General features: G+C 54.9%; 1 protein-coding gene across 3 annotated transcripts in view; it reads left to right on the top strand.

Annotated features, from left to right (window-relative positions):
* Nucleotides 1–16,072, top strand: part of WNT3A (Wnt family member 3A) — a 42,191-nt gene extending 26,119 nt beyond the window's left edge. For 2 of the 3 annotated variants that reach the window (XM_059176110.1, XM_059176112.1), the window contains exons 3-4: nt 8,258–8,523; nt 13,838–16,072. In XM_059176110.1, coding sequence (XP_059032093.1) covers nt 8,258–8,523; nt 13,838–14,317 — 746 coding nt within the window. In that variant the 3' untranslated portion in view covers nt 14,318–16,072. Of the gene's footprint in view, nt 1–8,257; nt 8,524–10,946; nt 13,684–13,837 lie in introns of those variants that run through there. The other variant, XM_059176111.1, reaches the window with a different exon arrangement.
* The last annotated feature ends 656 nt before the right edge of the window (nt 16,073–16,728 follow it).

The raw sequence follows: 16,728 nt of genomic DNA, 5'->3' as shown, positions 1-16,728 counted from the left end.
TGCCCCACTGATATGGAGATTTCACCTCCCCATAATAATCACTCTATGTCCTTCTGATACGAGAAGTGTCAGCTCTTCTGATGCAAGAAGTTCCCTTCTGATGCGAGAGGTGTCAGCTCCCCCATTTTAATCCCCTGATGTCCTTCTGATGGGAGGGGAATCAGATCCCCCATCTTAGCCCCCCAGGTCCCTCTGATGGGTAAAGTGTCAGAGATTCCCCATATCAACCCCCCTTCTCACTCTGATGGGAGATTTATGAAAGTTTTCTATTCTACGACCCTCATACACCCATCTTAAGGAGGTTGTATCAGAGACGCTTCTCCCCCTCCCCTTGTTCCCTCCTCTCTCCTGGTGGGTACCATTTGGGGGTCTCCTGGGTCTGGCCTCCATCTGGGGGGGGTGGGTCTGCCAGTCATGGTGCCCTGGGCTATAGTAGAACCTGGGGGTTCAGCTCAGGGTTGCATCAGAATCACCTGGGGACCCCTTGGAGAAATTGGTGTCTCCAAGAACTGTGGCCCCAGGGCCCAGCTTCTGTATGCAGTGATACACTGCCTGGGGTGACTGCTGATGGAACAGCCCCTATCCCTCCTCTCTGCAGAGCTCTCAGAGTGGTCCACCCAGGAACTACATCTCTTTGATCAGTGGTCATATCTAAACCACAGCCCCCTTCCAGGATCTTCTGCTGCTGGAGGTCACACGTGTTTCTCAGAAAGGCCACTCCAGTACCCCCTTAGTCTCATCCTTCCCATCCAGTGTGGGACCCCACAGTCCTCCCCCAGGAGAGGAAGGGTAGGCCACCAAACATACCTGGTGGAGTCTTAGGACCCCTTGTTGGGGGTGCAGGAGCATCTCCCTGACCCTGTCTGGGCTCAGCCTTCACTACTGTGGGTCAGCTGTGGGTCAGCCACTGACCCACTCTGAGCATGCTGGGGCTAAGGGGGCCTGCAGGACCGATGGCAGTGCTAGGCAGAGAGGAGTGCCCATCTTCCTGTCTGGGTCAGTTCTCTCAGCAGTGATAAAGATGCGCCAGACCCAAGGCAGGGTGACCTGTTGGTCCAGGCTGAAACAGCCTCCTGGATGACCTCCCTGCAGGAGAGTCAGCTCCAGAACAGAAGCTGCAAGCTTCTGTCCACTAAGAACACAGTCAGTGCTCAATTAACAGTTGCCAATTGCCAATGTCATGGTGAAATGTGAAAAATGAACTTTCTTCAACACAAAGTACCCTGGAAATATATCTTTTTTGTGTGTTAAATGGTTTTTTTTTTCTGAAATTATGATAGTTCTTTTTATATGTCTTATTCTCCTACAAAAAAAGTAAAAGTAACAACACTTGGTGATCCTAATTCACTCCTCAAATGATCTCTGGTACTTGACAAGCTCATGAAACTCAAATCTGGAAACAGGAATTTGTTAAGATTCCTCTAATTTTCAAGTTCGGAAAGAGGCAAAATTACTGCCAAAGTGACACCTAAGGTTCCACTAGACTAGCTGGGATGGAACACTGTGGGGCTGCTCTCCCTGCCCTCTGCCAGACACCCCATTCTCGCTAGTCAGGATTCCCTCAGCTGTCCCAGACTTTACTCATCCATCCATCTACCATATATCCACCCACCCACCCATCCATCCATCCATCCATCCATCGTCCATCCATCCATCGTCCATCCACCATATATCCTCACCTACCCACCACCCACTCACCCATCCATCCATTGACACACTCTTCTACCCTGATCAATCCATCAATCCACCCACCCACTCACCCATCCATCCATCCATCTACATGTTCATCTATCCACCATCCATCCGTCCATCCATCCACCCATCTACAGGTTCACCTATCCACCATCCATCATCTATCCATTCATCCATCCATCCATCTATCCCCCCACCCATCTATCCTGCATCTGCCCATACCCCCATCTATCCACCCATCCACACACCCATCCATTCATGTACACATTCATCTATCCACCATCCATCATCCATTGATCCATTCATCCACTCACCCATCCACTTACCCATCCATCCGTACATATATACATCTATCCACCCATCTACGTGTGATCCACCATCCATCCATCCATGTATCTGCCCATCCACACATCCATCTATCTATATACCCATCCACGCCCCCACCCACCCAATCAGCCACCCAGCTAGCCAGCCAGCCACTCACCAATCCATTCATCTACCCATCCATCCATTCTATCCTGCCCAAGTTCAGGTTGTGAAGCTTCATTGTGTATCATTATTTCCCCTACTCTATCTCTCATGAATTATAAGGCAGATGTCCTGACACAGCTCAAAACTGATAACCTGATGCACAACAGCAGAGTTCAAGTTCTGGAAGGAGGCAGTTCTTTCGCTAGAGGCAGGATTCCCCTGGTTCACTCTCCTCATTTCCACTACAGGGATTCTTTCTACTGGAGAGTGGGTCATCCAGATTCTCTGTAATTGACAGTCGGATGGGTAGTTCCTTCAACTTTTGAAAACCTGAGTTGTTAGAAACTCCATCAGATAGAGCAGCAATCCATTGTCTTGCAGGTTTCTTACCTATGTTCTTGAGAATGGATATGTTACATCTTACCCACCTCACATTCCTAGATCTGAGCCCAGACTCTCAGATCCTGGATGGATGGATGGATGGATGGATGGTGGGTGGATGGGTGGACAGATGGTTGGGTGGATAAATGGATGATGGATGGATGGATGGATGGTTGGAAGGATGGATGGATGAATGGGTGGAAGAATGGGTAGATGGTAGGTGGATGGATGATGGGTGGATTGTGGGTGGATGGATGATGGATGGATGGAAGGGTGGATGGATGAATGGTGGATGGATGGATGGATGGTGGGTGGATAAATGGATGGTGGATGGATGGGTGGGTGGGTGGATGGATGATGGATGGATGGTTGATGGACGGATGGATGGAAGGGTTGATGGACGGATGGTGGAAGGGTAGATGGATGGAAGGGTAGATGGATGGATGGGTGGGTGGATGCATAAATGGATGTGGATGGGTGGATGGGTGGAAGGGTGGAAGGATGGTGGATGGATAAATGGATGGTGGATAGACAAATGAATAGATGGACAAATGGATGAATGGATGGTTTGATGGATAGATGAATGGATGGTGAGTGGATAAATGGATGGTGGATGGATGGATGGTGAATAGGTAAATGGAAGGTGGATGGACAAATTATTGGTGGATGGTTGGACAGATGGATGAATGGGTGAATGCCTGGATGGGTGCGTGGGGAGATGGTGGATGGATAGATGATAAATAGATGGTAGATGGATAGATCATTGGTGGATGGTTGGATGGAAAGATAAATGGGAAGATGGTAGATGAATGGAAGAAGGGATAGATCATTGATACTTTGCAGGATCTCAATAAATAGTTGGTAATGAAACCATGTCAAGTTTCTGGCAAAGATGGCTTTCCCCAAGGAGGATGCTTACCTCACAAAACGACTTTGTCACCCAGTTCCCTTTCTTCTTTCTTTTCCCAACCCCAACCTCAATTACAAAATTGTGACAGTCATTTTCCATGTGTCTTCCTCTCAGAGAAAAGTGACAACCCTTGGCAGTCCTAGTTCAGTCCTCCAGTGAGCTCGGTTACTTGACCAGCCTGTGACATCCAAGTCTGGAGACAAGATCGGTCTAGTTAGAGTTCAGAGACCCAGGGAGACAAAGCCCATCTCACAGGTGTGAAGACATGTCCTGGAGCCAGCAGGGCAGTCCTGAGCACCTCCAAGGGCTCTGGCTGACTCTATCCCAGGCACCCATGTGCTCTCCTCCTCTCTTGACCTGCTGGAGTCCATTGCCGTGACCTCGACGGGTGTTTACAATCTCATTTCAAAGATGTGATTCCCTTCCCACAGTGTCAGGGCTCCTCTCCCACTCCCTGGATGCCTCTGTTGTATAAATAGAAGCAGAAACCTCTGACAAAGCTGGTGTCGGTGGCTAAGAGCTTTGCTGTGACTGGGGCGGCTGCCAGGGCTCCAGACCCTGGTCTGAGTCCCCACTGTGCCCTCCCCAACCACGGCCTCAGGGGAGCCCTGTCCCACCTCCTCCAAAGCCTGAGGCTGCCCCAGCCAGTCAGATCATGACCTTCTTATCTCAGCCCCCTGTGGAAATCCCATAAAAGCTGTGGGTTCTCCACCCAAGCGCATGTGCGCGCGCACATACACACAACCCACAAGTGTTCTGGCATGCCCTGTGATTCCTGCTCATAGGAAGGCTGCCAGAGACCCCTACATCAGAAGCCCCACTACTGTGGGGTATCACCTGGACACACTGGGGGTCTTCCTTCTGCATGACCCTAGCATGTACTTCCATGTTGTATTTTGCAAGAACTGTAGACATACAGAAACATCGCAGGCACGGTGCCGAGTCCATCTCCTCTCCCACTCCCCACTCCCAGGGCTGACAAGCCCCAGATGCAGCCGCATCCATCAGAACAAAGATCTGCCAATGTGAACTCTGGACTTTGCCCAGATTCACCCGTCTTACCACCTGTCTGGGATCCCGTCCTAGGTCCACCTGGCCCATGCCTCTCATGCCTTCGAGACTAGGAGGAGCTTGGTCAGGCTTTTTGGGTTTGCCTGATGTTTCCTGAATCTTTGGTGAGAGGGCCTCCATGGGTGTCCCTGGAGCATCTGCTCAAGGCCAGTTGGTATCCACCGCCTTCCCCCTGGGGTGTCCACAGCCCTGACCCCTCCAGCAAGGTAGGGCAGGCCAGGTGTCTGCCACACCAGGACACAGCCTTCCCAACCTGTGTGGAGGCTGCGTGCTCCATTGAAAACAGACTTCCTTTGCCAGAACAAACTGCCGCACACTTTTTTGGCCATGGGTCCTGTGGCCTCTCCTCAGAGGGTTCTTTTCCTTTGGAGCAAGGTGAAGGCAGGCGACCTTCTCGGCCTTTGGGACTCCGTGTGTGATGAGCCCTTTCCTCTCTGGGCAGAAGGGGAAATGGAGGCCTGAGGGGGAGGGAGGCCTGGGCAGGGTCACACAGCCAGCTGGTGACAGAGCAGGGCAGGACCAAGTTCTGCTTCCTCCAAGTTCAGGGCCCCCCCCCCCTCCACTCCACCCCAAGCACGCCCTTCCCCTCGAATGTGTCTAGCACCCTGGCCTGTCTGCCTGAGCCTGATAAGCAGCCAAGCCCTTGTTCGGGGAAGGAGCAAGGCCGCAGGCTCACTGGCTCTCCCCTTATCTCAGAAGAGGGAAAGCGGGCAGAGGCAGAGGCAGCCTCCTCCAGTAGGAGTGCTTCTAGCCCCCTGGGCTGGGATCAGGCACTTAGGGCCTGAAGAAGGGCCATCAGGGGCCCCAGCCAGCTTGGCGCAGCCCGAGGTTTCAGGGAGAAAGGCACTGGTGTGGGTACTGGGTTCCAGCCATGCTCAGGACATGCCAGTCTTCCCCAGGAGACTGCAGGGCCCTGCACAGAGTGTAGGGGAGGCTGTAGGCCGGGACTCTAGCAGGGTGAGCAAGCAAGGAGCCAAGCCCACCTGGAGAAGAACATTCTCTTGGGAAGACAAAATAAAGGTGGGCTCTGCAGGAGGGCGGGACAGAAGGACAAGGCTCCGTGTTCAGGGCACACTGGCATTTATTCATGGAGGCCTTAGACCATGCCTGCCTGAGAACTGACGGGTTGTGTGACCGAAGCAAAGTGAGGCAAGGGCGTCCAGCGTCTGGGGGAGTGGCTGGCCTCTGAGAAAGGGGGCCGTGAAGGCTGCTGAGTGGGGAAGGGTGGAGAGCCAGCCCCATGGGCTCAGATCCTGCAGATCCTGTCCCAGCCCAGGGCCACTGGAAATGAAAGATGAACAAGACACAGTCCCCGCCTCAGGGAGCTTCCAGGCTGGGGAGGGGACAAATCGGGAGTGGACAGAGGCAAGAACTCCCCGGGCCAGGCACTGACCACACCCAGATGCCAGGGCCTGGACCCCAGCCTGAGGAGGAGACAGGGGAAATGGCAGGTGCACATGAACAGAGGAGCAGCTGCAAATTGCCTAAGGGGAGGACAGGGGCTGAGTGTGGCTGGAGGACAGGGAGCAGCTGCCAGAGCTGGGAGGGCAGCAGGTGGGACAGGCCTGTGTGCAGGTCAAGCAAGGACATAACCCCAAGAACTCAGAGGGGCCCAGGCAGGGCTAGGTGGTCATGAAGCAAAGGGCTGTGCCCTCAGCCTGGGTGTACACATACCTGTGCACGCATGTTTGCACACATGCACCTGCCTATGAGTGTGTGTGGTGTGCGTGTGTGTTGGTGTGTGCATGTGTGTTCATATATGTGCACCTGTCTGTGCATGAGTATTTGTGACTGTGTGTGTGTGCAGACATGTGGGTGGGGGAAGCTGCAGGCTAGGGCTCTGGGTTCCCTCCAGGAGCCTCTGATGGTGCAGGGACAGATGCTGAGGGCTGGACTCAGGGAAGGCCTGAGGGGAGCGGGGGTGGTGGGGGGAGGCACGGGATGGTAAATGTGTGCTTTTTGGTGACAGGTGTGTTGGTTGTTGAGTGAGTCTGAGTGTGTATATGCTACTGGCTGGAGCCCGTCTCAATACTCCCCTTCCTCTGCCTGCCTTGGCTTTGGAGCTCGCAAGCTTGAGGAGGCATGGGGAAGAGCCCACAGCCACTCCTCACAGCCTCTCTTCCCTCCCCAGGAGAAAGCCCACCCACTCATCCCCGTCCCAAAAAAGAAGTTCTCAGGCAAGGATGTGGATGGGGAGGCAGCTGCACTCTGTGTCAGGAGCCACTGGGTGCCCCAGCACTGTCCCAGCTGCTGCCTAGGAGGAATCTGGGGACATGCAGGTCACCCACCCCATGCCCAGCATGGAAGGCTTGTACAGACCCACAGGTGCAGTGCACTCACAGAGTCTGAGGAGGCCTGGCTGGGGTCCAGCCTCTGCAGAGCCTCCACATGCTCTGTGCTTCCAGGCCTCCCTCAATGCCCCTCACATGCCTCTGTCCGCTCCTGGCCCACCTCACCAGTTCCTTCCCGAGCTCCAGCCCTTCTCCACTGCTCTTCTGCAAAACCACTTCCCCAGCCTCAGTTTCCCCCTGCCTCTGGGGGCCTGAGTAGCCTCCAGACCAGCCCCTGGGGTCTGCAGGAACCTGGATGCTGAGGCCTTCAGCATTTCTAGGGCTGGGCGCAGGGGGCTGGTACAGGGCACTGAGTGCTGTGGAGGCCACCGATCTGGAGCAGGTCCCAGAAGAGGTGGCCATTCCTGGAGCTGGGATGAAGAAGGGGAAGGTGTGCAGACAGAACGAGAGGCACAGTGCACAGTGTATGGGCCAGAGCTGCCACCCAAACAGGCCATTAGGCTGCCAGACGCTTTGGGCTTGGACATCTGGGTCACATGCACTCTGCACTGCTGGGGTCCAAGGAGGAGGTTTACTGGTTGTATCTACCATGCTCCGTATTCTGTCCCTGCTGGGCCGAATTCCAGTTTCCTTTTGGCAGTGCACTACTGCTGACCCAAGACGCTCAGTTCCCGGTGCACAACGCGAGGGTCTGGTACATGTGGGCATTGCACAATGGTCACCACTGTCTAGTTGATATCCACCCCCCCGCAGGGTTCCCGTTGCCAGTCTTGGGGTGGGAGTTCTGAAGCCCCATTCTCTCAGCAGCTTCCAAACATGTGAGACAGATGTGTTAGCAGAGGTCCCCAGAAGTCCCCCTCGATTGGGGGATTGCACATCACATCCCCAGGATGGACTTTTTCCAGGCCACAGATCTCTACTCATTGACCTGCAGAGAGATATTTTGAAGCCTCCCCACTGGGGCTGTGCCATTTGCTTCCTGGGCCCCGCGAGCACCTGGGTGTCCTCCCGGGTACATACCTAGCCGCATGGCCTGGCCACAGGGGAGACGTCCATTTGTAAAAGGAGGTCACACACTGTCCAAGGTGCAGCCCCAGTCCCTTTGCCCCCAGCAGTGCTCAGAGCTCAGATCCTGCACATCCTGGCCAGCACTGGCTGGGAGCTGGCCGCAGATGGCCGGAGTCTCAGGGAGGGCTGTCCAGCACTGCTCCTGGACTCCTGGGCTGGCTGGCCCCCGGGTACTTTCTCCTGATACTCGTCCTCCTCCACGGGTGTTCTGCACCAAGGGCAGACCTGCCTGGCCACTCGGTGACTGTGAGTTCAGGATGCACGCCCACCCCGGGGGCCCAGGCCCAGCCCAGCAAGAGGCCACGGCGCCATGGGCCAGGCTCTAGCACCCAACCCCTGCTGGGCCTGCCAACCCGGTCGCCTCTCTCCACAGCCACGCGGGAATCTGCCTTTGTGCACGCCATCGCCTCTGCCGGCGTGGCCTTCGCTGTGACGCGCTCATGCGCTGAGGGCTCGGCGGCCATCTGTGGCTGCAGCAGCCGGCACCAGGGCTTGCCGGGCGAGGGCTGGAAGTGGGGCGGCTGCAGTGAGGACATCGAATTTGGAGGCATGGTGTCTCGGGAGTTTGCCGATGCGCGGGAGAACCGGCCAGACGCCCGCTCCGCGATGAACCGTCACAACAACGAGGCTGGCCGCCAGGTACAATGGCAGCTCCTGGCGGGTTCTGGGGGTGTGTGGAGTGGGGCAGTGTCCTGGGGCTCCTGGCCTGCATGTTCTCGAGTGCAGAGGGGTCATCCGTCCAGGCCCTGTGCATCCTGCAGGGGCACAGACACAATGGGGTCTGGGGATGCACCCTCTGACAACATTCCTGAGGTCCTGGGGAACCAGAAGCTCTCTGAGCTGGACATGTGCCCTGGTCCCCTGAAGGGAGGGCTGTTGGTGGTGGCCAGGCTAGGGAGCTGCTCCCCTGTGCCAGGGCTGTGTGAAATGGCCCAGTCCAGCTGCTGCACCAGGGTCGAGGGTAGTCCCACAAGGTGGCAGGGTGGTGGGCTCAAGGCCTGCCCTGCAGGAGTGCCTGCATGTCCCAGGAGAAAGACAGCGAGGTCCATACGGCACTGCGTGGGACATTGTGTGATAAGGAAGGGCACACACAAAGTGACGTGGGCACCTCAGAGGGGCCACACCCCAGGCTGGCATCTCAAGAAAAAGCCTTCTGTCGGCAGTGGTGCTGAAAACAGTGTATGCAAAGGAACACAGTTCTCTAGGTGGAGGGAAGCCAGGAGCCTTGGGGCAGCCCCAGTGCTTGCCTGTGAGTGAGGTCATCTGGTAGAACAGCAAGAAGAGAGCAGAGGAAGAAGAAACATGGGGCCCAGCAGGAAGGATGGCATCTGAAGGTCACGGGGAGCCGATGGAGCCCTGAGCACTTGGTGGAGCCCAGAGAGCCCAAGCAGATTCAGCAGTACAATGAGGGGCTGGCCTTAGAACCCAGGACTGCAGGGGACTGCGATGTTTGACTGCCAGCAACAAAAGATGAGGTGACTGACTCATCTTTCCGTCAGAAACAGGACAAATACAGGACGCAATGTGGGATGTGTCCTGTTAAAAGCATGGGCTGCCTGTCACCTGACTTATCCCGGGGAAGACAGTGCAGTGCTGACAAGAAATAGGGTCTTCAGTGAAGGGTGCTGTCCCATTGGATCACCGTATGTAGGAATGAAAAAAAAAAAAAAAACCCTTAACCCCTACCTCACACCATATATAAGGTCAATTATGAACCCAGGTGGCAAAGGTAAAGCCAACAAAGAAACATGGTAGGAAGAAAGCATAGGGGAACATTTCTGTGAACTTGGAGTAGGCAACGGTTTCCCAAACAGGACCAAAAATCTCTCACAATGAAAGAAACATATAGCAATAATGTGGACCACATGAAAGTAAAGAACTTGGGTTCATAAAAGGACGGGTATAAGGGTGTAAGAGGCTGAACAGGGGACTCCATGCAGCTGGAAGAGAACACGATGGGAGTTTCTGGGGAGCAGGTGTTCAATGGCTGGCAACTGGTGAACTTTTGTCCAGTTTTGCATTTACAGCATATATACTAACCCTAACCCTAACCCTCCCAGAGCCAACAGCCCCACCAAGAGTGCTATCTCTAGGAAACCATGCCTCAGTTTAGGCTGGGACCCTGGGGAGTAAAGGAAAACCAGAAGGAGACCAGCCCTTGCTCACATGTGCAGGCTCAAAAAATCTCAGTATCTGAGAGCAGATTATGGTGTACCCCAATTGCTGGGTTTTCCACACACCTGGAAAAGGCAGGCAAATCCTCTTTGGAGGAGGATCGCCTTTTTCAAGTCAAAAAAATGTTTCTACGACTAATTTCTTAAACACAGCATTCAGCACATAATCAAGAAGGATAGCCTGTCACATGAGCTACTGATACAATGAGTGATCATTGGCAAAACCCACAGGGACAAGTCCACAGGGACTCCAGATACTGGAATTAGGAGATGCAGATGGTAAACAAAGAAATATGCTTCCTTAAGTTTACAAAGCCAAACTGCAAGTCTGAATGTCTCAGCAGGGAACCAGAAACTGTAAGTCATAGAATGTACTTGGGAATGAATCACATGGCCATTGTAGGACTGAAGGGTCTATGAGGAATCCCAAAACAGAAGCATCCCTCTGCACCCCTGAAACTCAACTAAAATGACAGCAAATGAATATTACAACACATAAGAACAAAATCACACCTGACAATGGAAACCAGGGGCTAACGTGGCAGCAAAAGTTTTCAGACTAATAAACTAATCCATGAATACTTGGGTCTTAGGAGAAAGTAGAATCTTAAACCAGTAGAGGAGAACTCTGAGAACCAACCCAGGATTTACTAGTATCAGGTATCTTGAAAATTAGAGATCAATAATGGGGCTAAACATGGGAAGATGGGCTGATAATCCACTTTAAAAGCAGTTTATAACCCACCAGATCTTCTGTCCAACTCCTTGCAACCAGGAAAAGTCCCTACCCTTTACCATGGTGGAAGTCTGGAGGTCTGTTCTCCAGGAAGGGCAAATCACAGTGTGTCTGGACCGAGGGACACCAAGGACAGCCTGGGGAAGGTAAGGTTTCCTGAGAGAAAGTTGTCTCCATCTACACACATCTTTCTCTTCCTAGTCTCTGTATCCCACAGTGAATCTTGATGACCCTCTCCCCTGGGGATTGGATCAACCCAAGAAGAGACTCAAATGAACTGACCTGGGGTTCCCCCATGAAGTAAAGTGGCCAGGTCACTCTACAATGAGGGTCTATGCTGATAAGCCCCCACCAAGCACATGAGCCCCCAACAGGATGTGTAGTGTTCTCCTTTTAAATATGAGCAGCCAGCCAAGGATCCCAGGACATCTGAGGAAAGCCGCTCACAACCACAAAAGTGAAGACCAAAACAAATGAAAACAGAACTTGTGAGAAAGAGACACTGTAAGGAGAGATGAAAACTTCAAATACTGCCACTACTCCAGGTGCCTGGCTGGTTCAGCTGTACAGTGTGTGACTCAGGGTCATTAGTTTGAGCTTTGCACTGGGCACAGAGATTACTTAAATGTTTTTTAAATGATTGAAAAAAGGGAAAGAAAATTAAAACTGCAACTATCCCCAGAGAGATAAAATACTCTTTCCATAAAAATGAAATAGGGTGTTAAATTAAAAGAAAATGTTATTAAGAGAAAAAGAAAGCTGCTGTATATAAAAGTAGAATAGCAGAAACCAAACTCCCCACACAAAGGTTGGCAGATACTTGAGACACGAGTCCATGGAACAGAAGGAAAAAGACAAAGAGATGGAAAATAGGAAAAGAATGGAAAACAAGGAGGATCTGTCCAAGAGAGACAATGATGAACATGAAGAAGAGAATGTTGGCAAAGAAGGCAGGAACATTCCCAGGACTGAGAATCACAAGTTTCAGATCAAACAGATCCAGTAAGTGACCCTGGCACGTGAGAGAAGAGACCCATATCAAGACCTATCACACCTTGAAATTCACAGGGAAGCCCTCTATGCTGCGGGTTTCATGGAAAGGATCAGGAATCAAAGTGGCATTCAAGCTCCCAAGAATAGCAATGGAGGCTGGAAGAAAGATGGAGCCATGCTTCCAGAGTCCTAAAGAAAATAAGATTCTCAGCCAAGAATTTTATACCCAGCTCAACCATCTTGTCCACTTTTTACATAGAAAAGATGTGTTTTCAGGCATGCACATTTCACAAAATCTACCAGATAGCCTCTGAAAAAGATGTCTTGAAGAAGCTGAAATCACAGAATATGCAGCATGTTTGGGCATGCACACATCACAAAATCTACCAGATAGCCTCTGAAAAAGATATCTCCAAGAAGCTGAAATCACAGTATATGCCGCATGTTTGAACATCTCAAAGAGGATATACAGATGATTTAGGGAGGGCTTGAGTCTGAATCTGTAATAAGTATGTAAAAAACAGCAACAATAAAATTCTGTAGAAAAAGAAAGGAATCCTACCCTGTCGTGGAGTTTGGCTGGGTATGACTTTAACACGGTCCCAATACCGCCAGTCCTGGATATCACTCTAGCTGGATTATGCTTCCACTTTAGGGTGGAGGGGGCTGGGCAGTTGTATGCTGGAGTGGTGGGGTGATGGTGAGGAGCTGACTTCCCACCCTCCATGGTGAGAGGGGACACATTGCTGGAGCCCCCAATGCTCAAGAAGGAGCCAGACAAACATTCCATTGGACATGCAAGAGGCACGGTGTTGCCTTGGCTGGTCAGGAAGGTGCTGTGCACAAGTGGGTGTGGGAGCGAGTCTCAGAGACTCTTGGACTCCTCAAGGTATAAGCATATGTAATTTTGATAAAAGTCGACCTGAAGACACCGAAGAGGTCTGTCCTCTGGAGAAGAGAAGAAGAGAAGAACATAGATATGAGATGGAAATGAACTGGGGGAAGGGATGCCAGATAGTACTGACGCCCAGAAAGGGCCAGTATGAGAGGGACACGTAAAAGAAACAGGAGAGAGGCAGGGTTTGGATGTAGAGCCCACTGTACACCGGCCAACAGGAGTATAATGGGACTCACGCACTTGGCTGTACACTTCCCTGTAGCCACAATGAAGGAGGAAACGGGTGGTATTAGCTTTAACATTAAATTTTATCAAGGCGGATCTACCAACCATCATGGTATCATTGCAGTAGTGATCACCATCACTATTGAACTGGTGAAGGAAGTAGTTTACATCCTCTTGCCTGAGGATCTCCAGGGCTCATGGGTGGCAGGCATCCACCACAGTGGTCCAAGCAACGGTGGACAGGTAGGTTTGAGTTACACGCCCCTTCTCCCCCAACCCCACCCCTTCCCTCCAATAGAAAAGGGAAAAAATGTATCCCTCAGCTGTTGGCCCTCAGGGCCCCAGAGTCCCCCCACCTCGTCCCTCCACACTACCTGCCTCCTCTTGGAATTCCCGTCCAGCCCCATAAACCCAGCTTCCCAGACCCTGAATGTGGGCTGCTCAAGCCACTCCCATTAGTCATGCTCAGGTACTGGTCAGCCCCTGGCCTTGCCACATGTCCTCTGGGCTGTGGTGTCAGGCTCTCCCAGTCAGCATTAATGTCCACCCTCCTGCATGCCCAGACCAGACCATCAGTTACTGTCACTGTCCCTTCCTTCCTTCACGCAGTCGTACAGGCTGCCTGTATAGACCCAGCCAGGAGACAGGGGAGGCTCCCAGGCCCTGCCCTCCAGGGATCTGGGGTCAGCCAGGGTGCAAACCCACAAGAGCACCTGCACCACAGAGAAGAGGCGGCACCGGGAACCCGCAAAGGGCCTTTATGGAGGAGACAGGTTGCCTTGGGCTTGCCAGGAGCACATGGGGTGGGGGCTGGGACGGTGCAGGCAGGGAGCGCACCCCTGGGGAGCAGGCCCCTGCACGGATGGTGAGAGCCAGAGAGGGGGGTGCGTGGGGCCCGCCCTGACGCCCCCCGGCACGCTCCTGCAGGCCATCGCCAGCCACATGCATCTCAAGTGCAAGTGCCACGGGCTGTCGGGCAGCTGTGAGGTGAAGACCTGCTGGTGGTCGCAGCCCGACTTCCGTGCCATCGGCGACTTCCTCAAGGACAAGTACGACAGCGCCTCGGAGATGGTCGTGGAGAAGCACCGCGAGTCGCGCGGCTGGGTGGAAACCCTGCGGCCGCGCTACACCTACTTCAAGGTGCCCACGGAGCGCGATCTGGTGTACTACGAGGCCTCGCCCAACTTCTGCGAACCCAACCCCGAGACCGGCTCGTTTGGCACGCGCGACCGCACGTGCAACGTGAGCTCGCATGGCATCGATGGCTGCGACCTGCTGTGCTGCGGCCGAGGCCACAACGCGCGCACCGAACGGCGCCGCGAGAAGTGCCACTGCGTCTTCCACTGGTGCTGCTACGTGAGCTGCCAGGAGTGCGCGCGCGTCTACGACGTGCACACATGCAAGTAGTGCGCCCGGCGCGGGGCTGTCCCGAAGGCGGCGGGGGGCGCAGCTGGAGTCCTGGGCGGGGACAGGGCTCCTCCCGGGATGAGGGCGGGGTCTCTAGCTAGGGTCCTGGACGGGTTAGAGGCTCCTACGGGACAGGGACAGGGGTCCCCAGCTGGGGTCCTGGACAGGGGCAGGGCTCCTCCCAGGACGGGAGCGAGTCCCCAGCTGGGGTCCTGGACGGGGTAGGGTCTCCTCCCGGGACAGGGGCGGGAATCCTCCCTGGACGGGGGCGGGGGTCCTCCTGACACGGGCGGGGCCCCCAAGTGGGGCACCCGGATGGGGGCGGGGTCCGCCCTGAAAGCGCTGATTTCTTCCTCGATGGGGCGGGGCTCCTCTCTGGGGGCGGGCCTCCGGGTGGGGTTCCTGGATAGGGGTGGGCTCCTCCCTAGTAGGGCGGGCGTGGCGGGAGGAGTAACTGTATGGGGACCATGTCCTTAGACTGGTTCTGATTTCTTCCTTGAATGGGGCGGGGCTTCTCCCTGGGGGCGGGGTTCCAGGACTGGGACTCCTGTAAGGGAGAGTCCCCTGTGGTAGGGCCCTGGGGTTCTACACGGATGCGGGGCTTCTGGATGGGGGGGCGGGGTTCCGTGGGTGGGGCTTCCGCGTGGGGAGGGGTCATCTCTGGGGGCGGAGTGCCCAGCGGCGGTCCGCCTCCCCACCAGCACACCTGTGAGATTTCAAGCCACTTGGCCTGCGCGGAGCAGAGACCTGGCAGGCTGGCCTATCTCCTCCCAGCCCTTCTTCTGGGCCCTGTGATCCAACCTCCAAGTCGGGTGCTCCGGGACAGTTAAGGGGTCTGGAGGCCTTGTGGCACCCCTCCGTCAGCCGGGCATCTGCCGGAGCCCCAACCAGAAGCCCAACCAGACAGCCGTCACCCCGCCCAGCCCCAGGAACCTGGACGGGATTGAACCAGTCCTGCCTGGGGAAAGCACGTGGGGCCTAGCCGCAGAGGGGCCTGGACCCAGAGGCCTGGCCCTGCCCCTGCTGCTGTGTGCCCTGGCCTCGGACCCCTGGGCCCTCTTCCTGTGGCGCAGCACCCCCCAGGCCCCACCCTCGGCTTGACCAGCCCAGATCTCTACTTTGCCTCTGATGGAAAGTCTCACCGCCTGGCCTGCCCTTCCCCTGCCTCAGAGGCTCACTTCGATTTGGGTTGGGTTGTTGGGGACGGTTGGGAGGGTGAGTCCACACCCATGCTGCGGGCGAAGGCCCCTCAGTCCCCAGAGGGGTGGTCACCATCCCACCCCCTATGGCCAGGACTGACCCCCCCCAGGCCTGCTGCTGTGGCTGTGGTGTCCAGGAGCCTCTGGCTGGTGGCTCCTCTCCTTCTGACTCATCCACCCTGCCTGGGAACAGGAGGCGGAGGGACCTCCCCCGGGGGGCTGCCAGGCAGAGACCTCTGCTCCCCCAGCCTCTGCCACTGTGAAATGTCTCCCAGCCCCGGCTGGAGGGCCCTCGCCCAGGCAGGGGGAGCAAACGGTGCGGCACCATGACCTGCACACCTCTGGGGACACCACCTCCCTCGGCCTGGAATTCTGCATTTGTGATTTTAATGTTATTTCCAATGCTGCTACAGCCACCATACACTGGAGCAAGACAAACAGCTGTGTTGTTGTTGTTTTCCTTTTCTTTCTATGAAAGAAATCATTGCAGTCATAGCTTGTGAGTTACAAACAATTGGGGAGAAAGTAAAAAACAAACAAAGAAGAAACTATGAAACGAGACTGGATTGTACTGGATTTTTGGCAGGGGGTTGGTGAGGTGCAGGGGCTGGATGGGTGGTGGCCCTCTGGGAGGGGAGATGTCCATGGGCCAAGACGGGAGGACCCCCGGGGCCTCTGCTATGGCCCGCAGAGGCCAGAAGTCCAGGGGAAGGGGGAGGGTCACCAGGGAAAGAGATGGGGTCCCCCTTGTGGTCCTGCCCAGGGTTTTCCAAGAGCCTGGCCTGGCTGGGAGGTAAGACACAGCCCCTCAACCCAGGGCTGGCCAGTGCAGACAGAGCCTAGGTCTCAGGGGGCTCTTCTGGGCCTGGCCTCCTCTGACCAAGGCCAATAGAAGTCATAGCTCATGTGGTGGAATCCAGCATAAAGGCCACAGGGACATCCCTTACTGGGAGAGAGCCACCACGAGAGGCCAGGATGTCACAGGGTTTCCTCCCTGTTCTCATCCAGCTCAGGCCAGGGGTCAGAGCCAAGCCCGGTTGCCTGGCCTTCCCTCTGTGGCAGGGCATAACTAGTGTGCAAGGCTTGGCAGGGCTCGGCAGCCTCTAAGTGTATGGTGGGCACCATGCTCAGGACCTCAGGGTGGGGATGGGCTAGCCCTGCCTTTGGGAGCCCCCTACCTGCCTTTCTTGGCTGGGCAGGGAGAGCCCCCAG

The sequence above is a fragment of the Mustela lutreola genome, chromosome 5 (genome assembly GCF_030435805.1).
Source record: "Mustela lutreola isolate mMusLut2 chromosome 5, mMusLut2.pri, whole genome shotgun sequence".
Lineage (NCBI taxonomy): Eukaryota > Metazoa > Chordata > Mammalia > Carnivora > Mustelidae > Mustela > Mustela lutreola.
This window is presented reverse-complemented; position numbering and strand designations above follow the sequence as displayed.